This window comes from Myxocyprinus asiaticus, chromosome 45 (assembly GCF_019703515.2).
Source record: "Myxocyprinus asiaticus isolate MX2 ecotype Aquarium Trade chromosome 45, UBuf_Myxa_2, whole genome shotgun sequence".
NCBI lineage: Eukaryota > Metazoa > Chordata > Actinopteri > Cypriniformes > Catostomidae > Myxocyprinus > Myxocyprinus asiaticus.
The window spans coordinates 29,911,188-29,937,823 of record NC_059388.1 but is presented as its reverse complement, the minus strand read 5'-3'; the positions used below and the strand labels follow the sequence as shown (position 1 = coordinate 29,937,823).

The 26,636-nt window shown below is 39.1% G+C and overlaps 2 protein-coding genes across 3 annotated transcripts in view; one reads left to right on the top strand and one right to left on the bottom strand.

Annotated features, from left to right (window-relative positions):
* Positions 1-26,569, bottom strand: part of cog5 (component of oligomeric golgi complex 5) — a 119,365-nt gene extending 92,796 nt beyond the window's left edge. The window contains exons 1-6 of one of the 2 annotated variants that reach the window (XM_051688616.1): positions 26,508-26,569; positions 26,147-26,286; positions 25,741-25,798; positions 22,359-22,413; positions 22,090-22,159; positions 16,771-16,891 (exon numbers count right to left, since the gene is read on the bottom strand). In XM_051688616.1, the coding sequence (XP_051544576.1) occupies positions 16,771-16,891; positions 22,090-22,159; positions 22,359-22,413; positions 25,741-25,798; positions 26,147-26,286; positions 26,508-26,544 (481 nt within the window). In that variant the 5' untranslated portion in view covers positions 26,545-26,569. Of the gene's footprint in view, positions 1-16,770; positions 16,892-22,089; positions 22,160-22,358; positions 22,414-22,901; positions 22,973-25,740; positions 25,799-26,146; positions 26,287-26,507 lie in introns of those variants that run through there. The other variant, XM_051688617.1, reaches the window with a different exon arrangement.
* Positions 385-4,552, top strand: gpr22a (G protein-coupled receptor 22a). Its single transcript, XM_051688640.1, is given in 4 exon segments — positions 385-590; positions 1,589-2,521; positions 2,524-2,567; positions 2,849-4,552. Coding segments are annotated over 3 exon segments (1,389 nt in total). The 5' UTR covers positions 385-590; positions 1,589-2,473; the 3' UTR covers positions 4,146-4,552.
* Positions 26,570-26,636: the final 67 nt, after the last annotated feature.

Genomic DNA, 26,636 nt, shown 5'->3' with positions numbered 1-26,636 from the left:
ACCTTTGTCGCTCACTCCTTAACTGTGGATCTATAGAGAATTTAAGAAGATAAGGAAATTGTGTATTTTGAGACACGGTCCGATATCAACTCTGCAAAGAGAGTAAAATTTCCCTCTGGAGGAAGGCCCTTTTGGAGCAACAGGGTAAGAAAGGGTGACCACTATTACAGGAAACCAATTGGGAACTTGAAGAGTGTTATAAACCACAGCGGGGAGGGAAAGCGAGAGTGAGAAAGGGGAGGTGGGAGGGGAAGAGAGAGAGAGTGAGGAGGAGGGGAGAGATGAGTAGGTAGGGCATTTTGAAAGCGCTGATTGTAGGGATGGGGAGAGAGAGAGAGAGAGAGAGAGAGAGAGAGAGAGAGAGAGAGGGAAGGAACAGGGAAGAGGAGAGGAGCAGTTCTCGAAGCGAGATGCATGGCACTACACCCTAGAGCATCTGACTTCCCTGCCCCTCCTGACAGACAAGGCAGCACTCCGAGAAAGCATCACTCTGCGAAGCATGTGCTTTATCACTCGTCTTGGCATGGCTCCACTTAAACTGGGAAAAATATGGGCTACCAGGTCACTTACTCTTATGGCAGCACTGAGAGGTAAAAGCTTCAGGATTCAACATTGTAGCACAGATACAACTGGAGCATCCGCTAAGTAGAATGCATGCTATTTAACAGATCCACAACTTGTTAGATTCCAACAAACTTTTTAAAAATAAAGCAAATAAATTGCAGGGTTGAATAAATTTTAAGTGACAGTATGCAGTTAGCCTTACTTGATTTAACAGTCTGTGCATGAGTCTACTGTTTTGAAGAGAAGCTGTTCACTGTCTTTTTTTGACACTTGCATTGTGCAAAAAAAGATGCATGCTATATTTTGTGTATTTCCTCCAGTGGCCAACATATTAAGAGACACATTTGATGCAAATCAACTTGATTAATGTATGTGGAAAGCACAAAATTGGGTAATTGAAAGCCATGTAACACATTATCCTCTTACGGGGAAGATGTGAGCACTCTTTTACAGCTTCTGGTTAGTGCTTAAAGCTGCCTCGTAGCTCAGGAAATGGGAGACAGAATAAAAGATGCATGGAGATTCATGAGAACTGTATTTCTGTTCTACATACATGGAGTAGAGCCCATGTAGCTTACAAGTATGGTGTGGGAGTACTGAAAATCTGCTCTGCAAAAGGACCACTCACAGTAGCTGTAGGAATCCATTAAACCAACAGAACATTAGTCTAATGAGTTGTTATTAGGCTAAAGGCTTTTTGACTAACAAATTACACCAGAGACACCTTTAAAGATAAAAAGTTTATTGACTGGGGATAAACCTCGCAGAGAGAAGTAGGAGGGGTGCACAATCTCGGGAAGGTCTATGAACAACCAGAAAACATTAGTGACATTATTAAATCTTTACAAAACTGGCACATTTAATGCAAATGTATTATACTTGCAAGAGGGGTTATTTAAAATAGCTTATATGAATACCAGGGATATATATATATATATAAATCACAACATTTTCAAGGTCATATAGGACTCTGGTCGAATGACAAGCAAAATAAATCTAACTTTCACTTTCTTGTACCTACTAGCAGCAAGAGTGTGAAACTACTGAGGATGGAGCACTTATTTTGGTGTCCCACATGAGCACTGTGAATAAGAGAGCAAAAATATACCATGCAGTGCACAGCAAGCCCACATCTACCAGCCTGACTACCTCCTTCCCTCTGGAAACCTGTGACCTTGTTGTGATTACGGTGTACTTCTGTCTATTTGCCTGGTCTCCTGGAGCTGTATTGTGGCCACAGCAGGTGGGAGTGTGATTACTCTATTGGAATACAAAGGGCGGTAAATATTATCAAGGGGCCGTAGAGACTGGATGGGAATGGTACAACTTGTGTTCGATGGCAAGGAGAGAATCGCAGTCCTGACCAGCCCCTCTAAGGGAGAGGCACTTCTGGTTGTAGTCTTTGAATACAGACTGAAAAGAGTGGGCACTTGCGAGGATGGGACATGGCACTGGCTCTGATCGATTTTGCAAGATCTGTTTGGCCAACACAAAGGACAAAAGGCTAAAGGCAAGACTGAATACAACACAGCTTTCATGTCAGGACCACGTGGATATTACAATGCACAACCCCTTCCCACGCTCAGAGAAGGAAGAGCAGAGAGTGTTTCCAACTCCCACACCCTCCCACAGAAATCGGAGGATGCAAGGGAGTGAGTTATGACCTGTTTGGATGGTGTTTAATCAACCTTACAGAGAAGAAACCAGGGTGTTCTCCCTTGTTCGGTCTGTACCATGCTGGGGCCGAGGACAGCCTTAGCTGGTGCATTGGTTCGATTTTAGCTCATTTCAAATCACTGCTTTCAGAGAAAACTAAATCAACAACTCACAAAGCCCAAAACGGAGTAGCTACAAAACAGAATGTGTTGAAGGGCCAAAGGACACTGCTGAGATAAAGAGGCATTGCAATATGGCTGGCACCTATGAAATCCTGCCAACACATCAGCTCTTTGGTCGCACTTGCTACACAAACTCCTAACAAGGACGGTGAACACAAGGGAGGGGTGAGTTTCGTTAGTCTATGCACAATTTTTATGTTCATGTGAAGTACAGATAAAATATTTCATCCTTCTGAGGTTCCTTCTGAACTTTGGTCCCTTCCACTTACCTTATTGCAAGAATTCGGCAAAATTCACTTCATGTTGTAATTTACAAGCTAATCGGTTCTGGCGTTAGGACAAACCAGGCCATGGAAATGCTTCTACAACAACTTTCTGGTAAAAGCTAGTTGTTTCCCTCCAAGAGACATGTTAAACAATAGCCATATGTGTTTTATTTTGTGTAGGAGAATGCATACCCCTCCTGTGCTGGGATTCCAGGCCATCATGAGCAACGTCACTGTCCTCGATAACGTTGAACCACTTGACTTCGACATGGACTTGGATGTTCCTTATCCTGTCAGTTTCCAGGTGTCTTTGACCGGGTTCCTCATGCTGGAGATTGTGCTAGGTCTCAGCAGCAACCTGACTGTGCTGGCTCTCTATTGCATGAAGTCCAACTTGGTGAGCTCCGTCAGCAACATTGTAACCATGAACCTGCACGTGTTAGATGTGCTAGTGTGCGTGGGATGCATCCCACTGACGATTGTAGTGGTGCTGTTGCCATTGGAAGGCAACAGTGAACTCATTTGCTGCTTCCACGAGGCTTGTGTATCCTTTGCAAGTGTGGCTACTGCTGCCAATGTCCTGGCCATCACTCTAGACCGCTACGACATCTCAGTACGGCCAGCAAATCGAGTTCTAACAATGGGACGGGCAGTGGCCCTATTGGGATCCATTTGGGCACTATCATTCTTTAGCTTTCTGGTGCCCTTCATAGAAGAAGGTTTCTTTAGCCAGGCGGGTAATGAAAGGAATCAAACAGAAGACGAAGAACCTCCAAACCAATACTTTACAGAACCGGGCCTCTACTATCACTTGCTGGCACAGATCCCAATCTTCTTCTTTACAGCCGTGGTCATGTTGGTTACCTATTACAAGATTCTCCAGGCGCTCAACATCCGCATTGGTACTCGTTTCCATGCGGCGCCCAAGAAGAAGCCAAAGAAGAAAAAGACCATCTCTATGACTTTGACTCAGCCAGAGTCCACCGATGCCTCGCAGAGCAGTGCCGGCCGCAATCCACCATTGGCCATGCGTACCTCGGTCTCCGTGATCATCGCCCTTCGCAGGGCAGTCAAACGGCACAGGGAACGCCGCGAGCGACAAAAGAGGGTTTTCCGCATGTCCCTTCTAATCATCTCCACTTTTCTGCTTTGCTGGACACCCATCACCGTGCTCAACACGGTCATCTTGAGTGCTGGGCCGAGCAACTTCACAATGCGCCTAAGACTGGGCTTTCTGGTCATGGCTTACGGAACGACCATTTTTCATCCGCTGCTCTATGCCTTCACTCGGCAGAAATTTCAGAAGGTTCTCAAGAGCAAAATGAAGAAACGTGTCGTTTCAGTTGTTGAGGCTGACCCTATGCCTAATAACGTGGTCATCCACAATTCATGGATTGACCCAAAAAGGAACAAAAAGGTGACTTTTGAGGAGACCGAGGTCAGGCAAAAATGTCTTTCATCAGAGGATGTGGAATGAGCTACTGAGACAATGTAAAGCAAATATCCTCATGGGGTACAAAAGCGTTAAAAAGGGATACCACTAATCCAAAGCAGTAATGAATTTAAGTGTCTTAACTGTACAATACCGCAAGAGGAATAATTTATTACTATTTATTGTGATGGTGACTAGGTGTCATAGACGATGAAGTGTAAATCCTGCATGTGCTTAGTTGAAGTAGTCCTGGACAGTATAAACCCACAAATGTACAGACATAGATATTGATGCTCCTGGTTTTGTTCATTTGTATTAAATACCCCAAAACAGCTGAAGGGCTCTTTTGTTATCAAGATGAACCCTACCTAAATGCTTAGCAATGCTAACACTGGAACACATTTCAAAAGTAAAGACTGTTTTTTTCACTCTGTGATGAGGGGTTATATGTCTTTGTTTTCCTTTGGAAGTTTTGATATTAGATCACTGCTGTTTAGAATTCAGACTATGGGTCTCATTAAGTGGACATCCACTATCTGCCCTTATGCCCTCGAACAGAGAGAACAGGACAGCTATGCTACAACTCGGGTCAACATGGGTGGACTTTCCAAGCAAAAACTCAGTCTGCTTCCTTTCAAAATCACCCTCCAAGCCAATTGGTATGAGAATCATCTCTTTTTATAGGGGGGAGGGTACGCAGCATATTGTGCAATAAAGGTGCTGGGGTTTGAAGTGGTTGGCAAGTGTCAATGAGACGGTGTTGACTAAATACTTAATAGGCTGATGGTGTTTGATTATGAAGGCTGGATTAGATGGTGATAATTGTCCCTTTTGGCAGGCTATGATAAATAATCACCACTTATATTCCAGCAATGGAAGGTCAAACACTGATTGGCAGTAGGGGCAGGCAAAGTCATACCATTGCACACAGTGTTGAAAAACAGGATGATTCCCAATTGGGTTAACACACTCAAATTCAAGAACAGATGAAGTGTGTTTACATTGAAGTTGAGTTAACAGCATTTTTGGGATAATATTGATTTCCTCAAAAAAATTATGTCGACTCACCCCTCTTTTATTAAAAAAAAAAAAAAAAGGTTTACAACAAATCGTGGTTACAGTGCGGCACTTACAATGGCAGTGAATGGGGCCAGTTGCTAAACACTAAAATACACATTGTTTCAAAAGTATAGCCACAAGACATCACTTAACATCATACATGTTAAAATGATTGTAGTGTGATAAATTTGCTTACTAACCTTATCTGTGTAAAGTTATATCCAATATTACAACTTTGTTGTCATGACAATGAAAACCTGTAATCCCCGTATTGCTATAACTAAAGTTGGTAAGCAATTTTATCACACTAAACTTATATTAATATGTGTAATGTGTATGTCTTGTGGCTATAATTTTCAAAAAGTGTGTATTTTAGCATTTACGGACTGGCCCCATTCACTTCCATTGTAAGTGCATTACTGTAACCACTTTTTTAAATAAAGCTCTAAAGCAAATGCTCATTCTGGTATGCTGTTGCCGTATTAAGACTGAAATAATGTTTGTGATGTCATGCATCCTGATAATGCAAGTGAGATCACTTGAGAGAGAGCATCCAAGTGGCTACATATGACTCTACCGTAGACCCCATAATTGCAGACTGAACATAATTTTATCAAATTAAACAGCTTTAAGCACTAAAAGATTTTCACACACTAAATCTTTCGGTTCATTTTAAGCGCCGGTTCAAAATGAAAAAGACAAATTATATGCACAGGTATTGGCAGTTATCCAAAGCGCAGCTCAGTTGGGTATGCTTTAAACTTGATTGAAAAACCATCTGACAGAGTATTCCTGATTACAGCAGTCTCTTGTTGTCAGGAGCAACATATTATTGACGTTCAGCTTATATCATCAAGTGACTCTAAAATGCTATGTTCTTGAGTTTATCTATAGATAAAGGGTCAGAGAGCCAGGTTAGTTGATCCATAATTAGAACTTACACACCGTGCAGAACAATAGCATGTGGGCGTTTGTGGAGTGCATGAGTGACGTATGTCTTTTATGAAGTAACATGTCTCTCAAAATAGTTAGTTACACCAGTAAAACCAACACATGGACTAACCGTCCAAACTGTCATAAGAACCAGAAACCCAGAGGCAAATTTTTAGCTTGAATTTACAGAGCACTACGCAAACAAATCATGTGGCGGTCCTTAAGATTGCTTTAAGTCAGTGGTAACCTCATATGCAGCGAGATTGAGGTACTGACTTGTACTTCTACGTTGAACCTACGGCGTAGAATCCGTGAAGTGGCCAACGCGTCGGTTTGCATTTATAGTTCTGCGTTGGTTTCTGCGTCGCTCTGCGATTACATGGCCAAAATGCTAATTACACATTCATAAATAAACAAAAACAATGTAATTTGTGGATTCAAAAGTATTTATTAAATTATTATACTATTAAAAATGAGTTCAAGGGACCTGGGTAGCTCAGCGAGTATTGATGTTGACTACCACCCCTGGAGCCACGAGTTCGAATCCAGGGCATACTGAGTGACTCCAGCCAGGTCTCCTAAGCAACCAAATTGGCCCGGTTGCTAGGGAGGGTAGAGTCACATGGGGTAACCTCCTCGTGGTCGCTATAATGTGGTTCTCGCTCTCGGTGGGGCGCTCCACACGCGCTATGTCTCAGCGGTAACGCGCTCAACAAGCCACGTGATAAGATGCACGGACTGACAGTCTCAGATGTGGAGGCAACTGAGATTCATCCTCCGCCACCCGGATTGAGGCGAGTCACTATGCCACCACGAGGACCTAGAGTGCATTGGGAATTGGGCATTCCAAATTGGGGAGAAAAGGGGAGAAAATAAACATTTTAAAATTTTACATTTCAAAATTTCAAAATTCCGTGCTGAAAAAGAAATCATCGAATTAATTAGTAACTATACCTCGCTTGACGAACACTAAAAAACTTTTAGAGTTTATAAGCTGTGAACAGATATCTTTTGTTGCATTTCGATTGTAACTTCATGAAACACAAACGGAACATAAAAACAGCAGATGCTCCCGATAGGGACAATTGCTTTTATGGTCCCGAGTTCAAATAAAATGTGAAATGATGCATAGATATTAAAATAATCTAGATAAAATGCGATGCTACCTCAGATATCGTTATCATCATCCAGGTGGGCGGTCTCTGGTTACAAAGTGCACCAATCACAGCTGTTGTGGTCTGCGTCAATGCGACGCGCAGTTACATTTTTGAAGATGTACATGTTTTTTTAGTTTTTTTTTTTAAGACAAAAATCAGTTGTCTGTTAACTTATTTAGATCAAAAATATTAACAAATCTTTGTGCTTTGCTATTTTTACATACAGGTGCATCAGCCTAAGGCATAGGTTTGATGGAGAAGTATAAATCAGCCTTTAGGAGTAACTTGCAATAAATATATCAATTTCAAATTACTTGCTCAGGAAGATTCCCTTCAAACTGTAGCTAGTTTACACTTATCCTCACTATAGCACCGAGGGCCATTTCTAGGCATAGGCGAACTAGGCGGTCACCTAGAGTGCCATCAGCTGGGGGGGCGGGCACCAAACCTGCCCCCCCACCCCCGGACCGACAAGAACACCAGTGAAGAGACTGCTCTTATTGACAGAAGCACCAATAACGAGGTCGCTGCGCAGGTTGGCAATATAGGAGAATGCCCCGCAAGTCGCCATCAGCAATAGCGATCTCACGTAGGGCAGCACAATGGTCAGAAATGATGCTGATAGCACCCCTTGTGGCAACGTCTAGATTGCAATGTGTACAAACACGGTTTGCCACCTTTTGGAATACAACATTGCACAAAATCGAGCGTGCATATCTAGAAGCGTCTGGATTCATGTAATTACATTGAATGTTTCAGGCCTTAATTTGAACTTGATTTAGACCCCAGTAACTTGGTTGGCTTTTTTATACAACACCAACCACTATCAAAAGTGCTTCTAGAGAAGATTATCAAACCTCGAGCAGCATCCAAGAGCCAAATGTTCTCCTAGCAGGCCTCCATATCTGCAGCCTGTAATTAAAACTGAATCAAACCACAAAGAGGATTTTATCACGTGTGTGCCTTTAATCACTGGTTAATTGGAGCATCTTTACCTTTCACTGCCTGCTTTAATTCAGCCCCGTCCATTCCACTTATCTCTATCTATATTCCTGCTACACTGCTCTTGACAGCCACGTCACTCATAATGTCCCAGAGGAAAGTTGAAAGTCCTGTGATTGGCATTCCATCCCTGTTTGACAGAAAGGTGCAGTTCAGGTGATGCAGATCACAAACAGAATTAAATTCCCCAGTGTAAACCACTGCAGAATAGTCCACTATTCTGAAAGCCATCCGATCTGTCATTTTGTCACATAGACTGAATCAAGATACATTGGAAGTGGGTGAAGTTTTAAAAAAAGTGATCTTAATATACAAGAGTATTTTAATATATAATGCAACAAGAGGTCTTATGTGAGCACATTTATTCACATATGGATGAATCTTACAAAAAACATGTCCAGGTCACATTTCACTGCTTATTTTTTTATTTTACTGTACTAGTACCAAGGATGCAAATTCATGAGCTGGGAAAAAGGTGAGAAAGTCATAGCAGGTTTTCCGGATGTATAATTTTATCCGATGTTTTTGTTGTATTTAAAGTGATGCTCTTGAATTTTTTTGCTTGATAACTAGCGGTGTCATAAATCACCATATCATCATCATATATCGATTATTGTTTGCCACGTTATTTTACTTATATATTTTTGAGGCACTGATACATCAAATTTTGTTAAACAATCTGGTGTAATAGCGCTGGGAGACCACAAGGGGGTGATATAACATTTACTGAAGCCAGGCACAGGTATCACAACACAGAGGAGGAGCTGATGTGGCACAACAGATGGCAGTCCAAAGTTATGAAGGTTTTTATGCTTGTAGGTTAGTGAAATTGGTGTAACTGCACAAACTGAACGATTAGAAATGCAATGCTTATTATGCAATTTCTCTATGTAGCCTTGAATAGGTCTTTCATTCAAGCTGTCAAACCATGAAACGACATACTTGTAACTGAAGAATAGTGTAGGCTATCTGAAAGATACATTTACACAATATACACTGATCAGCCACAACATTAAAACCACCTGCCTAATATTGTGTAGGTCACCCTCGTGATGCCAAAACAGCGCCAACCCGCATCTCAGAATAGCATTCCGAGATTATATTCTGCTCACCACTCTGGTCATTCTCTGTTGACCTCTTTCATCAACAAGGTGTTTCCATCCACAGAACTGCCACTCACTGGATATTTTTTGTTTCTGGCACCATTCGGAGTAAATTCTAGAGACTGCTGTGTGTGAAAATCCCAGGAGATCAGCAGTTACAGAAATACTCAAACCAGCCCATCTGGCACCAACAATCATCCATGCGATTATCTAATTGGCCAATCGTGTGGCAGCAGTGCATAAAATCATGCAGATACGGGTCAGGAGCTTCAGTTAATGTTCACATCAACCATCAGAATGGGGAAAACATTTGATGTCACTGATTTGGACCGTGTCATGATTGTTGGAATGCTCTGATGGAACACGCATTACCTACCATGTGGCGGCTTTTTGCAAAACAGCGATAAAAACGTCACTCAACCAGTTGGCATTTCAACTGGTAAATTATATAACCAATTTAACCATTACAGCGCCCACCCCTAGTTCCAACTCTAAATTGTAATTGGGCGATCCACATTCGAAGCCATAGTAAAATTGGTGTTATGTGCAAACCTGTAACGGACATCAATTGAATTCAGTATTAACACAGCAAGTTACGACATTGCTCGGCAACTGTAAGCAATGAAACTCTGCTTCATGTTGTGCCTAACAAATATTCTCTAATAAAAAGTTCTCATCTTGACTTGCTCTGTATTTTACTTCATGTTTCTCAAGTATTCATAACTTAAAGAAGTCCTGTCCACTAGTAGCGGCACAAATACATCTACTGTAGTATAAATGGTATAGAAAACATCTAGCGCTTGACCAACTTATACCATTGCACAGCATATACTGGCCATCCAATCAGACCTACACTGGCACAAAATAATGATGTTGTAGCTAACGCCCCATACAGATATGTCACATGGTAAACAGGAAAGCATTTTGCCAATTAAACCTTGAACAATCCATTATCATTTACTGATTGCCTTGTTTACAATCCAATAACATGATGCTATCAGTGGTACCATAAACTCAAGTCCAACTGCATCCAAAGTGATGTCAGGTTTCTCATACCAGCATCTGAAGACAGTGTGCACTAGACTTCAAAACAAAGCTGTTTAATTGCTTCTACGGCTTCAAAGCTGCATCCTTTGTATCTGGAAAAAGACAAATGTGATCTAGCATGAGTCATAAAATATTCTGTCAAAACCTAGAGGCAGCCCAAAATCTTTTCTGCCCGTCTAAAGACGGCAGTGTTTGGTTGAGGCAGTGTGTAGGCAATTCTGACACATTAACGGTTGCTCAATAGGAAATTTGTAAGACAGTTTCCCCACTAAATGCCAACAAGTATAGAAAGGTGGACAAACAGGTAATGATCCCACATCAGACTCGAGCAGTTCATGTTATGCCTTAAAAAGGTGGAAGGGCAGCCACTAAAGCGATCATTCTGTGAAAAGGACAGGTGCTGTTAGTGCAGTCTAATTGTTTTGACATTGACGCTAATGCAGAGATGTCTCTGTAATCCATTAGCAGTTTGAGGCGAACCCAAATATGATCCTCACTTTGACATGATAAATAATTCAATAGATAGGGAAAACATTTTACTGAAACTTAACATGTCAGAACGACTATAGAGCTATAGCTCTTTCCCAAAACAAAGTGAGCAGCCTTGCTGTCTATTGCCTGCATAGGCTGCTAAGGCTTTTTCGGTCATGTCCACAGTTATCAAAGTTTGAAAACTCAGGCTATGTCCACATTAACTCGGATTCATTTGAAAACCAACCACACTGCCGTTTTCAAGCGTCTTTCACAAGTTGCTTGTCTACACAGAAATGTATGAAAACTCTTAAATCCGCTTACTGCTCATGCGAAAAATTGCCGTTCCATGTACGGTCCGAAATGCAATTATCCTTGTGTTCTGTCGCTAGACAGCAATTTCGAGTAAACTTCCCATTGCCTATGAAGGAATGCAATGTGAAGTTTGTACAAAGTAACATTTATCTTTAACAACGCTACCAAAGTGAACAACAACGCCGCTACAACATGGGCCACCATTTTGATTGTTTTGAGATCACATGACTGCATCACATGACAACAAATACGTCATCGTTTTCAGATAGTCCACATTACAACGTGAAGACGGCATTTTCAAATGTATCCACTTGAGATAGCGTTTTCAAAAAGCCATCTCGTGTGGACGGAATGCCAATACAGAAAAAGATGCGTTTTAAACGAAAACGTATTAGGCCTTGTCCACACTAATACGTTTTCGTTTGCAAACGCATCTTTTTCTCTCCATTTTGGCCTTCCGTCCACACTGAGACGGTGTTTTTGTCCGTGAAAACGGAGCTTTTTGAAAATGCACTCCAAAGTGGATATATTTTAAAACGCCGTTTTCGCATTGTAGTGTGGACTGTGAAAACGAATGCTTTCGAAAAAGATGATGCATTAGTCATGTGATGCAGTCATGTGACCCATTCAGTCCAAAAAAAGATGGTGGACGACGTTGTATTGCAGTTGTTTTGGCTACTCTCCAGTTTGATTGTGTTGTTAAAGATTAATGACAGTTTGTACATACTTCAGCTTACATTTCTTCAAAGGAGACGGGATGTTTACTCGCAGTTGTTGTTCAGCGGCGGAACGCGAGGACAGTTGCGTTTCAGACCGTACATTGCCACGACATTTCAAAGAGGCGGAAAGTAATAAATGCCTGACGGAAATGACGCATGTCGAAGCGTCTTACATTTTACTCATGCACAGTACAGGGACGTAAGCGTTTTCAGACGTTTCGGTTTGGATGAGCAACTTTTGGAAAACGCTTGAAAATGCTAGTGTGGACGGAGAGCGTTTTGAAACGAAAACGGCATTTTCAAATGTATCCGGATTAATGCCTTAGTGTGGACATGACCTCAGTTTTCAATTTCCTAATGCCATTGTTTTCCAAAGTATGTGGTAATGGAGGACGTTTTTTAAAGTCTCCATTGCAATTCTTTTTTTGCTGGCTTCACACATGCTCAACATCCATCCACACCTTCTGTGCAAAGGTAAATGTGACCACGTCTTTAGTGTGCAGGTTGCCTAAAGGCCGGTTTATACTTCTATGTTGAAACTACTGCATAGGCTACGTGTAGTGACCAACACGTTGGTTTGCATTTATAGTTCTCCGTCGGTGTGTCTGCATCGTTTTGTGAGTACACAGAAAAGGTCTGCATGGGCCTTAAAATGAAACCCGACCCGTACCCGAGAACGTGTGGCCCGACCCTACCCGGACCGAACGATAACGTCAGATTTTAAGCCCGAACCCGAAATCACTTACTATCTAATTTCTTCTCCTAGCAAGTACTGTTACAATAGACTGTATTTTATGTAAGCATATAGGCAACATTCATAACAGTACTGAAACAGTAAACATACACAGTTTTAAAAAGGCACAGAAGCCCCTCAGAACACTAGAGCAAAAGGGGAAAAAAGCATTGATTTACCATTAATGCACTGAAACTTCACTTGGTGCAGAACAATCTGGAATAAAATGAAACAATGCAACAGTATTCTCCATGCAGCCTGAACTTGTTCAGAATGTTGAATCTTTGTGACAACTGAGCTAAAAACAATCTAGATGCAGCACAAAAATGGAAACATGCAAGTTCTTTTTAACTTGATGGTGTTTAAAATGTGCCGGTCCTGCGAGTGACGCTGAAGAAAAAGGGAGACGTGGTGCAAATGTCAAAGACATTCGTCCAGCATATGTTTACATAGGAAAATAAAGGGAAAACAGAACAGATGCATGCAGAAAACACGTTCGGTGTGAACTGCCCCTAACTCGTCCGTTCGTGCATGTCTGTGAGTGAGAGAAACAAGTTCGGTAAGCCTGTTTATTTTTTCATTAATTGCAAACCCAACCCGAACCCAAAGTCCTACTTGAAAAACGAACCCGGCCCGAAACCCGTCAGGTTATCGAGTCCCATCGGGGTCGGGTTGCAAACCTCAAAATTGCTATTGTATTGAGATAAAATGCCTTAATTTCTGAAATAACTGTACATTTCATAAATAAAGGCAATGCAATTGTACTGTATGGATTTCATCCAAGTATGTTGTATTTGGGTACATATTATTTATTATGCATGTTGCCTGAGAGAGACAATAAATCGATATACTATATGCTGTATGTTTGCTTTTGAGTTGCTAAAATAATAATAAATAAATATTGTGGCATATTTTGACGCTTTGTGTTAAAAAATGTATCAATTTAATTAGTAACTGCTTGCTTGACCAACACACAATGGGTGTCGTTAATGCTTAGAATCTGAACTTTTCAGAGATAACAATCACTTCTGCATTTATGTTACTTAAAATAACAAAATAAGGCCTCAAAATATTCGCGTTGAAAATTAGCACCCCTAGAGGTAATGGGGTAGAAATATTTATATGAAAATAAAAGTCCTTCACATAGCACATAAATGGGCAAGTCATATATCAAATGAAAGTTCTTACTCTCAGGAATGTGCCTGTCCCTTTTTGTTGCCCTAATACCACAGTTCGAAAGATTTTCAAAAGAATCACAGAATGAAATATGATTTCTGTAAGTCATCAAATACAATCGTCTCTTTTATGCACTGATCACTGCTGCTGTATATCTGCTTTTACCTTAGGGAGTTTTCTAAAAATGAGCCATTTTTTACTTGTCTGTGAGCTTGCTTGGCTGAGTAATCCAATGATATATCTTAGATGTCCAGAACAAAATATGCCATCCAGAAGTAAAAGCATGCAAAACAAATCATCAGAAAAACAATTTTTGACTATTGATGATAAAATGTTATATATCATCATGAAGGAGAGGATCTGAGCTTTCTAATGACACCTAGGTTGAGCTTATAGTCCACTCAGATGCCAAGATATTCAATGAAACAATGAAGGAGGTGCTTGAACTGAAAATTTGACTGAAGGTCTATGGACGAGCACATCTGTGAGGGCTAAAATGCATTAGAGCGCCACCTACATTTCAGATCTGTATGTTGTGGTGGAATGTGATAGAGAGAAAAATATTTTGTCAAGTGCTTGCTGCCATCTAGTGGAATCAAATACGACTTTTCAAGAGAACAGAACCAGAATTACATGTTTACAAAGTAAATTCCATTTATCACAAGATTATAAACACATACAATATTATTTATGAATACTTGGATTCTTTTTATTTTTTATTTGGGGGGGGTCTCTGAAAATTAGACCAATTTTTTTGCAATTAGTCCACAGTATGTGTGAATGGTGAGCTCTTAAATTTAAGTGTGAAAAATTGCGGACAGCAGCCTAAAAATGCACCAGAGTATAAGGGTTTAAATGTTTACATACACAGTAATACGTTAACAACTACCAAAAAGCAGCAACTCCATACGACAAACAAATAGCACTTTTCACATGAAGCGCACAAGAGCAAATAATTTAAATACAGTTTGATGTTAGCATGTTGCTAAGCTAACTACACGATATTCTAATAAGCACAAAAGCGCACAGAGGGGGCCTGGGTAGCTCTGCGAGTACTGACGCTGACTACCACCCCTGGAGTCACGAGTTCGAATCCAAGGTGTGCTGAGTGACTCCAGCCAGGTCTCCTAAGCAACCAAATTGGCCTGGTTGCTAGGGAGGGTAGAGTCACATGGGGTAACCTCCTCGTGGTCACGATTAGTGGTTCTTGCTCTCAATGGGGCGCATGGTAAGTTGTGCGTGGATTGCGGAGAGTAGCATGAGCCTCCCGTTCTGTGAGTCTCCGCGGTGTCATGCACAACGAGTCACGTGATAAGATGCACGGATTGACGGTCTCAGAAGTGGAGGCAACTGAGACTTGTCCTCCACCACCCGGATTGAGGTGAGTAACTGCACCACCACGAGGACCTACTAAGTAGTGGGAATTGGGCATTCCAAATTGGGAGAAAAGGGGATAAAATAAAATAATAAATAAAATCACAAAGAGTTTGGATAATATAGTCAATTTTTAATTCGAATAAACTATTTTAGCCACACTTTCTGATACATATAACGTCAACATGAAATGCCATTCACAACCCATTTTAACAAAATTTGTTTTCATATCGAGTTTAATGAAATATAAGTATACTTTGAAACAGCCTTTGCATCGGAAGTTTGCCTATGTTTTAAAATGCTGTCTAGGTAGGCAGCCCACTAGTTTTTTTTAAACACAACTATTTACAGTATATACGTACTGTTTGAGAATGAATAATAGAAACAGACAGGAATACTTAGTATTTCTGGTCACAGCATATACATATGCAAGTAGGGAACGTAAAAATCTGCGCCCTCCAAATGCACAATGGGAAACTACTGTACGTCTGCACTCATTTAGCTTTACTCGAGAACAATATGCAAATATAAACCGTGGAAAAGTACCTCGCTGATATTCACTGGAATCTATCCTAGAGGGCCTGCGACATAATAATGAAGCCTTGTGTTTACTGTGAGACTTCCAGCTTGGAAAAAGAGCACACTGAATTTGCATTGTGCTGGTTATCGGTCCATACGACATCTGAGCAAATATAACACTGGGGTCACAGAGTATGGGTCGATATGAATCTGATATTATAGCCAATGAAACCCAGAACCGAAAACAAGTTTTGTATTTCAGATGATGTCCACAACCGCATGAATTCCAGACAGTAGATTGGTGTGCTTCTGAAATTACTGAGCAACATTATGTTCAACACCCTTAAAGTCAACATGAAACCCGATATGTGACGCATTCATGGATATTCAACAATAAAAAAAACAATTTTTAGAGAAGGGGCTTGGTTTTATCAATTGGGAATTGATTGGATGGTGAAGATTAACAAGTGGTTGGAGGTGAAGGGTTGAACACTAAGACATCATATTACATTTTGATTAAAGATTTCACAATAGGGCCGGGAATGTGTATTTAGAAAGTAAATGGGGTCAGTTTTGATTTCATGTTGACTTTAAGCTCTCTGAGATTAATATAATGCACTCTGGTCACTATCGGCGCTGAAGTAAACGCTATTCAGGTCAGACATTAATCAAGAGGGTTTTTACCCGGCGCACAACCTAAAATATCTCCAAAGCAGGCCAGACAATTCCAGAACCGGTTTCCGACAGTTCTCACACCTGCACTGCGAACTCAGCACAACATTTAGGCCACAAAAACCGGGCTGACCTGGAAAAAGTAGCACTTTATAGCACTTCAGGTGTGCAAAATGTAATATTTGAAATCAAAATCATATGTGAAAAGTCCTTCATGCCTACAAAACAATCGGCAAAACCAGTTTGGATTCTGATGGTGAAAGTGATATAACCCAATAAACACAAAGGAGTTAAAGTGCCACCACTCCTGCCAAGTGTTTTATTGTGATTGAATGTTTTGAAGGACATGAGGGACAGTGAAGTGGACGCTGGTCGTGATGGATCACTCACCCAGTTCATTGAGGCTCTGGGCAGCTTTGGTGATCTCTCTGCTGCCCCCCTGCAGTTGCCCGTGCAGTCGTTTGCTCAGGTACAGAATGCGGATAATTCTTCTCAACAGGTCACACGCCACCTGACAGAAAGAATGAGATGTTTGTCAAAGATATGTTAATAAAATGAAGGCCTAACATAACCTGAGCAAGTAAAGCACAGAACATATCCTACCAATGATCAGTCTCAAATCTCAAATCAAATTGAACAGTTTCCATAAAATTATCATAGTTACTAGTTAGCACACACACACACACACACATATATATACATATATATATATATATATACATATACATGTTTTAGCCACTACTTTTAGTTTTGTATTAGCCACCACTGTCATAAAAAAAGAATGTCTTCAAAATAAATATTCTGAAAAATCTTGTATTAATTTTAGCAATTTTTCATGGTTTTACAGTAGTAACTACAGAAGCTCTGAACCGCAAGGTGAAAGAAAAAAATCACTTGGTAAAAATATTTCTTAGGCGTCTTATAAGGCATCATATGTCCTACAAAAATAATAATAATAATAATAATAATAATAATTCTCTCCACATTTTATTTTTCCTTGGGCAAAATTTTTTTTTTGTTCTTGAAAAAAAAAAAAAAATTTTCGCTGATTTTTTTGTCTCCTTGATTTTTTTTTTCTTGCTAGCTAACAATTAGCATGTGGTACCAACCTCGGCCATCAAGTGTGCCACTATCAATAGGCATGAAATCTTATGCTGACAAGGTGACGGGATGTCTGTGGTATTTTCTCTGCTGATATATAAATTTATAGTTACAATAACAACAATGTTTTGCAAATCTTAATTAAGAAACATATATAATGTTAGAGAGTCTTCGAATACATGAAATCTCACAATCGAATGAATATACCTCAGATTACATGTTTCATTATGCATTCGTTGTCACAACTGCAGTCGTTTATGCTTGTCTGATGACCTTCATTCTGTCACCTTCTCAGCAAAAGATTTTGTTAGCTAGCAAGAAAAAAAATTCTCAAGTCTTTCTTTTTGAGGATAAAAAAAAAGAAATTCTGAGAAAAAAAAATCATTTTAGAAAAAAAAGAAATTCTGAGAAAAAAAAATCAGATAAAATGTTTTTGGTGGGGTAAAAAAGGACATAGGCTCAGGAAGGCACTAACACACCAAAAAACATTTTTTTTTAAAAATCACTAAATGATTTTTTTCACCTTGCGTTTCAGGGCTTCCGTAAGTTATTAATTTATATTTTGGTGAAAATTATGGTTGGGAATCTAATGAAAACAAGTCCAGGCCACATTTCACCCTGTAAATAAAAAAAAAATAATATAAATATTAAATAGAAACAAAAAGCAAAAAAAATAAACAAAAAAAAAAAAAAATCACGTTTTTTATTCTCTTTATGAGAATAAAAAAAAGAAGATTAAAAAAATTCTGAGCAAAAAAAAATTTGATACATTTTTTTGGTGGGGAAAAAAAGAACATAAGCTCAGGAAGGCACTAAAACACCTAAAAAAGTAGGTAAAACTAAGTGAAATTTTTTTTTCACCTTGCGGTTCAGGGCTTCCATAAGTAATTGAGAAAATTATAGTTGGGATTCTAACAAAAACAAGTCCATGCCACATTTCACCCTGTAAATAAAAAAATAAAAATAAAAACAAATCATATATTGTTTTGCATTATTCTCAAGACAATTGAGCAGATTTTCACCCTAATTTTACATTACTGTAACTTCAATTTCAATGGTGATTCTCATTAGATTTCCAAAAGTAAGATAAAAGAATGATTATCTTTATTTAGAAGTAATACAATTATTTAGTTTTTATTGAAATCAACATAAACTGAAGGCAGTACTATCAAAATACAAAATACTACCATGATGTATAATTACTTAATTTACTGTAATGAAAACCGAACAAATAACTATTTCCTATGCCTTTAGGATTACAATTTAAATAATATATTTTTCTGGCATTACAGTAATGAAAAAAGAATAACTATTTATTTTATTTACCTTTCGGATTACAACCATTTGTTTTTACACAAAGCTTGGTTTATATATTTAGAACTAAATTACAAGTGGTGCTTTAATCAATTTTGGATTGGACTTCTTAATTAAACCAAAGAGAAATCTCTATCACCTTAAAGGGTTCTTTTAAGACTTCTAGAATAATCTATCAAGGCATTTCACAGACGTATAATCATGAGTTTAAGATTTGGTTCCCATATTGTAAAAGAAATGAGAAACACTCTTCTGCCAGAGCATTTGTCCTGAAACACTTGACAAAGCCACACGTTCAGTATAGTATGACGATGAAAGCCTGTGGGCAGACAGCCGTCACATGAAGGACACAGAGAGGTCAGGTTTTTTTGGGTTTCAGTAAATAGGTGCAGCTTAACCATCCTAAAGGTACAAAGACACATCTGTGACTGTGTGTGTGTGTGTGTGTGTGTGTGATTACTTTATCCGGGAGTGACAGAACATCAGATACTGTGAAAGAAAAATTACAAAAGCGAGAGAGAAAAAAAAATCCAGCTGTGTCCCAATCGTCAGGTCTGCTCTTATTCTAAATGTGTGGCATCGATGGGACAGACACAGAAAGAACATACACTGTCCAACACTTCTGAATCTGTCTGTGCCATCAAATATCGTCTAACACGAACATAAAACTCTACTAACAGTAGAGGACACCAGGGTGAGAAAAATGAAAGGCTGAATGGTGTTCTCAAGACAACAGTATTTTTCCCACACGTCAAGTGGGGGCAAGTTGTCACATGTGAAGAGACTTGTTACTTTTTACATAGTATTTCATATTTCACACAATGGTGTCAGTAAAAAGCAGGTTACAATTGTGACAACTTGCTCCATATAGTGTGACAACAACTCGCTGTATATTAAAAACATTGTTTATTTAGAGTCATTCGTTCTGCAATCAGACTACACTGTTCGCAGTGTTTGTTTTGAGCTGTAGATTCAAAAGAACCGGTTCGTTTAGAGTCATTCGTTCGGGAATCAAACTACACTGGTTACGCTGTATGTTTCGTGCTGTAGATTCAAAAGAACCGGTTCGTTTAGAGTCATTCGTTCTGCAGTCAGACTACACTGTTCGCACTGTTTGTTTTGAGCTGTAGATTCAAAAGAATCGGTTCGTTTAGAGTCATTCGTTCTGCAATCAGACTACACTATTCGCACTGTTTGTTTTGAGCTGTAGATTCAAAAGAACCGGTTCGTTTAGAGTCATTCATTCGGGAATCAGACTACACTGGTTACGCTGTATGTTTCGTGCTGTAGATTCAAAAGAACCGGTTCGTTTAGAGTCATTCATTCGGGAATCAGACTACACTGGTTACGCTGTATGTTTCGTGCTGTAGATTCAAAAGAACCGGTTCGTTTAGAGTCATTCGTTCGGGAATCAGACTACACTGGTTACACTGTATGTTTCGTGCTGTAGATTCAAAAGGACCGGTTCGTTTAGAGTCATTTGTTCGGGAATCATACTTCACTGGTTGCACTGTATGTTTTGCACTGTAGATTCAAAAGAACTGGTTAGTTTAGAGTAATTCATTTGGGAATCAGACTACACTGGTTGCGCTGTTTGTTTCGTGCTGTAGATTCAAAAGAACCGATTCATACCTGTTTAGTTAGTGTCATTCGTTCAGGAATCAGACTACACTGGTTGGGCTGTATGTTTTGTACTGTAGATTCAAGAGAACCGGTTCGTTTAGAGTCATTTGTTTGGGAATAAGATTACTGAAAGTCTGGTATTTTAAAAACTATGCAAACGGTTCTGAACAATAAACAGACTTTCTTTTTTTTTTTTAAATAATCGCATCAGGTGAAATATTCACTGTAGTAAAAAATGTTTTACAACTACCCATTTTCCCATACAAATATATTAACTACAACTGCATTAAAACAATGTGAGCAAACCACTATCGAATCACTAGCTTATGATGGTGCTGCTGTTAAGATAAACAAACGTTAATATGTGTTTTAACACTACAATAAAGCCACACATGAAAACAAACATGGTAGCAAAAGGTTTTGAGAACAAAAAGAGTATTTCATAATCACCCTGACCTTTCCACAGTTGTATTTCATTCATATTTAATCTATGAATGCTATTTAATGCATATTTAATCTATATATGCTAAAACATACAAGGAATTTGTCTTGGTGACAGGAGCTTCCAGTGCACAACAATACAGTACAGCAACAAGACAGAGATACTAATAATACAAAATAATGAAAATAGATAAATAGATATAGGATAAGAAACAAATTGGATAGGATTGGATTTTAATTGGATTTAATAACAATTCCCTAAAGCCACTAGAAACAGGGACGGAAGACCCTGTAAATCCACAGGACGTGTCGTGTGGGCCACTAGTTTTCACGCAGCTGTGTGACTGATGGAGTGATAGGGAACCATCCTTTCCGGACAGATTGATTTTTATTATTTTTTTTTCCCAGGCTTCAAGCTTTACTCATGACAACATCATGTAAACATGGTAAAAGCTGCCTGGAGAGCCTTAATGCAACCTTCAGATAATAATACAGTACCACAGTGGAGCACAGGTATTATTACCCAACAAATGCACTTTGCGGAGACACAGGCAACTAGGGTATCAACATATATGCAACATGCATTCCTACAGTACAACAGTTATTCTAAATAGATTTAAGAGCTACGGAGGGACTCGGTAACTTGCTATTACATGACGTCAGAAGACTTGGAATATAGCACCCAGGTCGTATGAACTACTTTTACAGTGCTTTTTGAACTTTGAGCTGTCACTGTATGTAAAAGAGCCATGTGAAGACTCTAAAATAACAGGAGAGTGTTATAGAACGGCATGAGAGTATATAAATAATAACAGAATTTTGGGGTGAACTATTCCTTTAATAGGTGACAAATCCAAGATTATACTAATTTTACCTTTTGGAAACCAATTTAGTTTGTTTTGTTTGTTTGTTTTGAAGTGACAGCAGGATATCCTAAATCAATATCCAAAAACATCTATTCGGTCAGAATTATTTTCTCTTTGTCTGCATGCGTTTATTTTCACCATCTCGGATGTATTACAAAATCTGACTTGACTGCAAACAAGTGTGAAGGCTGGGCTGTATCTATATCAGATGTCGAGCCAGTAAACATGGAAATCACAGTGTTTGTAAAGCAAGACAATCAAGAAGTAATAGTTCGGCAGACAGCCAATCTCCTTGTCTCTGCAGGAATATCCAGGGTTAGAAAGAGATGAGATGAGCCAAACAGCTTTACTTAACAGTAATCACCTGTAAGTGGGCGAGCTGGGCAGTCCGTGCCACAATCTTATTGTAAGGGTCGACGATTTTGGTCCTTATCCTGAGAAAGCAAAACCATAGAGAAATTGTATTTTGTTTTTCAGAAATGTTTGAATAAAAAAAAAATCAAACAAATTCTGAATGAGTGCTTACTGTAGGGTCTCCCGACCTTTTTTAACCTCAACCCTTAATCATGCGGTGACTACTACAGCACCTCGTAAAAACATGGATATTTTAATGCCTTTACTGGAGTCATTTACCTGTCCACAGCACTCTGCAGAGCTGCAATCCTAGCATGCATCATTTGTAAGACACCTGCATGAAAACAGAAAAATCTGTAATTCCGTTGACAGAAGAGCAAAACCACAAACATTTTGGAAGTGTGATAGATGTTGCAATAGATCCCCCTGCTGGGAAGCTGTGATGTTGCATGTGCATTTGCATCTATATGACAATTCTTCACATTTGAATTTTTAACCCTCCTATTGCATTCAGTATCTGAATACACCCTTTTGCATTAGCGGGTCAATTTTGACCCGGTGGAATTTAAGCTTATAAAACATTCATAACCCAATGGTTTTAATCTAAATGTATATCAATATCTAATATGAGAATTACTAGTAATTTGAATACATTTCCTATTAACTCTTAACTAATAACTGCTCAAAACAATGCAGTAGTCAAAATCTATGAAACCAACATATTCTTTTTCTAACTAAACAGCATCAAATCAACAGTACATCACAACTATACATCATCAATACTTCTTTTCAATGTTTTTAAACCAAATTAATTCCGTTTACTTGCATGAACTGCCAAATGTTAATATTTGAGTTTGCTGCCAGCTGGTTCGTCATCAGATCAGTCTGAATGTGGCTGCAGAGTAAAATGTGGACATTTCCTCTTTTAAGGATTGAACATTTTCTCTTGCCACACATCCTTTAGACAGTTGTTCCTTTTGATATATTCTATTTGTCATGTTTATAACATCTGTTAAGTCTGTTGCGTGTGTGTGAGACTGTATAAGCTCACTGACACTGGGCTCTGATCCCGGGATATTGCCGGGATCAATGCCGTGGAGCCTTCTGTGTGAATGCAAGCCAGAGCCGGAATGCCATAAAGTTTGATCCCAGGATCAGACCCTAGTAACATTGCCAGGATCAATCCCGGGACGTGTCTGTGTGAACAAAAGCAGAGCCGAGACCGTGAAGGGTGTGTGTTGTAGTGATGATGTATTTACCATGAAGGAGAAAGTTTGTGTGCGGAATAGAGATTCAACCGTTTCACAGTGTACCGCTGTTTAAAAAAACATACGGTTGTCATAAACCGTTGACATTTATTTTTCATTCACAGCATTGTGTGACTCAGGATTTGTTTTGAAATACACAAGAAAAGAAATGAACGTTTCCATTGTAAATATTACTCAAATTAAGAAACAATCGGCTACATTTACAGCATCATAAACCTGACGTGATAAAATAAATACATGTTTAATCAGAGCGCAGCACACCGAATGTCGGAACCTGAACTTTATTTCCTCCTCATGTATGGTGCAGTTGAAGTCCACGATGTAGGAATACTTTGGGTAAAATATTGATGATGGTTACCCAGTTTGTACATTGTTTGAAAAACAAAAAAAGTGCATTAAATACAGTTGGTATAAGCTAATAAATGATAAACCCCCTTACATATGAAACAACCAGATACAGGACACATTTTAAGATTTGTAATGACTCAATATAGCTTTTTAGGTGTAATACAGAAAATGTATTTATTGCTATTTCCCCAACACATTGATACATTTCTGTTTTTCTGCATATATAGCTTTTATTTTCAATTTTACAGCTTGTAGAAATCAAGATTGAAAAGATGACATTTGCCTCGAGACTTCTCAATGCTTAATCGCAGCACAACAGTAAGTGTACAATGTGTATATTATTCATATATTTTATTTGTAAAGTACTTTTTAAAAAACTGAGTTTAAAAGTGCCAAATAAATGGCAGCACTAGTGCAAAAACACTAACAACAAATAAACAGCAAATTAATAATCATTTTTGATTGTAATAAATGCTGATGTCTGAAGAACAAAAGTATAGTTTTACCTTGTCGGTGTAGTTAGTTTTCTTTATTTTTATTACTCAAATGCACAACTTAACTGTTGCAGGGAAAATTATTCTATTTTTTTTTTCAATATAATTTTTCTATTATTTAATGTTAATAATATTGCAAGGCACCTTGATACTGCGATTTTTATCATTATTATTTTTTGACCATTATCACTTTCACTTTCAATCTTTATTGTTCTTGGAAGGTATTTCAGTTGGTAGACAGCAGCCAATAACACAAAAACAATTAACATCAAACAAAACAAAAATGATCTTATGAACTATTTATAAAAGTAGACCTAACTGCCGGCATAAAATCAATAAAATTAACTATCATGCAAATCTCATACAGGGACCGGGGAGATACTCGCCATCCGCGCATAAGATTATATTAACTGTTAGTTTAGTTGTACCGCAATTAACTTGTTAACAAGACGATGAAAGAGCGGGCTTCTCGAGAGAAAAGATGCGGTTATCAGTAAACTCAAGATGCTGTACGTTAGACGACACATCGTGATGTCACTTTTGTCTTTATGGGATTTTTTTCTGGGATGTGTGTGAATGCGAGCACAGATTACGGAAAAGTTTGGGCAGTGTGAATGAACAACATCTCGCAGTGCCAGAACAGTTGCCGGAACTACTTTTCCAGGATTCATCCCAGGATCTCTATGTGAAAGGGGCTTATGCTCCCAATTTGGAATGCCCAATTCCCACTACTTAGTAGGTCCTCGTGGTGGTGCAGTTACTCACCTCAATCCGGGTGGCGGAGGACAAGTCTCAGTTGCCTCCGCTTCTGAGACCGTCAATCCGTGCATCTTATTACGTGACTCGTTGTGCATGACACCGCGGAGACTCACAGCATGTGGAGGCTCATGCTACTCTCCGCGATCCACACACAACTTAACACACGCCCCATTGAGAGTGAGAACCACTAATCACGACCACGAGGAGGTTACCCCATGCGACTCTAACCTCCCTAGCAACAGGGCCAATTTGGTTGCTTAGCAGACCTGGCTGGAGTCACTCAGCACGCCCTGGATTCGAACTCACGACGCCAGGGGTGACAGTCAGCGTCAATACTCACTGAGCTACCCAGGCCCCCAAAGTAAAGTATTTTTAAGAAATATCTAATTCATAAATGTACAAAAAAAAATCTGCTATTAATAACATTGTGTAAAGCCACAGTTGATGCCCGTGTCAAAACTGATCCGCATAATAATTTGTTTTAAATGGTTATATATATACATGTATTATTTTTTTTGTAATTATTTAAGTTCATTTTGACAGCCTTGACAAAGTCACAAAGTTTGGTCCCTTTACTAAAAACTATGTGGGATTTGCAGATGATTATTGATCTCTCCCGGGTCAAAAATGACCTGAACACAATAGGAGGGTTAAATGTTTCACAATTGATTTGATCAGATTCAGATCAACTGATCAGATATTGATTTGTTTTCCCCCACGTCAAACATATAAACTTGATGCAACTGATGGCAAAAGATCAATTCAAATGTGAAGCAGGAAATGAGACCTTACCTTCAAGAGACTCGATTCCTGTAGCCTGAGCCAGTAGATCCTCATGTCTGGCCACAACCTGTCATCATAAACATAAACAATATTTCATAATAACATTGCATTTAATGACTAGTTAAATTTGTTTTATCAGCCTGGTGCTTAGAGATATTTCCACAAAGTATGAAAGCAATAGTAATGTTATATGCAAGATATATGAAGCGCCTCTGATACTGCATGAATAGAATAGAATATAATATTTATTGCCACATGGCTGGCTAGTGTAAATCAATACAGGCACAGACAGCTATTACAACATCAATACGACAGCAGCATATACAGGGTATAAATATAGGATTTTGTGCAATGTGCAATATACCATAAAATACAGATTATTATTACAGGACACCAAGTGACAGGAGCAATTCACCTGACTGTGCAACTCTTTGTCCAGCTGACTGATGCCCTCTGCCAGCTTTGCCAGCTGTTCTGCAATGACTGCATGATGAATAGCTTGAGCTGTGTATGTCTTTACATCGAATTCCTCTTTAAGAAAATCAGCATAGCACTCTGGAAATTGACAAGTTAAATGACATTTATAAAACACATGACAGCTGAGCACATTAAGAGATCCACTTACATTAGAAACAGTGACTGATCATACAGACTACTGTGTTACTGTGCTGTTATTGTAGCTCAAGATCACTCGGGGTGATTAATCTGCCTGCCCACAGTATAAATACAAGCTTAGAGAGAAATCAAGAAGAAAGTATATTTTAAAAGTGAATTACCATCTTTCAGGAGTGTTGATTCCGCATTAGACTCCATCACTGCCACTTCATCAGTGACGAGTATTACGTACGTCGCTGTACGAACAGACAGCCAATGGCGAAAGGGTAGGTCATGAATATTAATTAGTT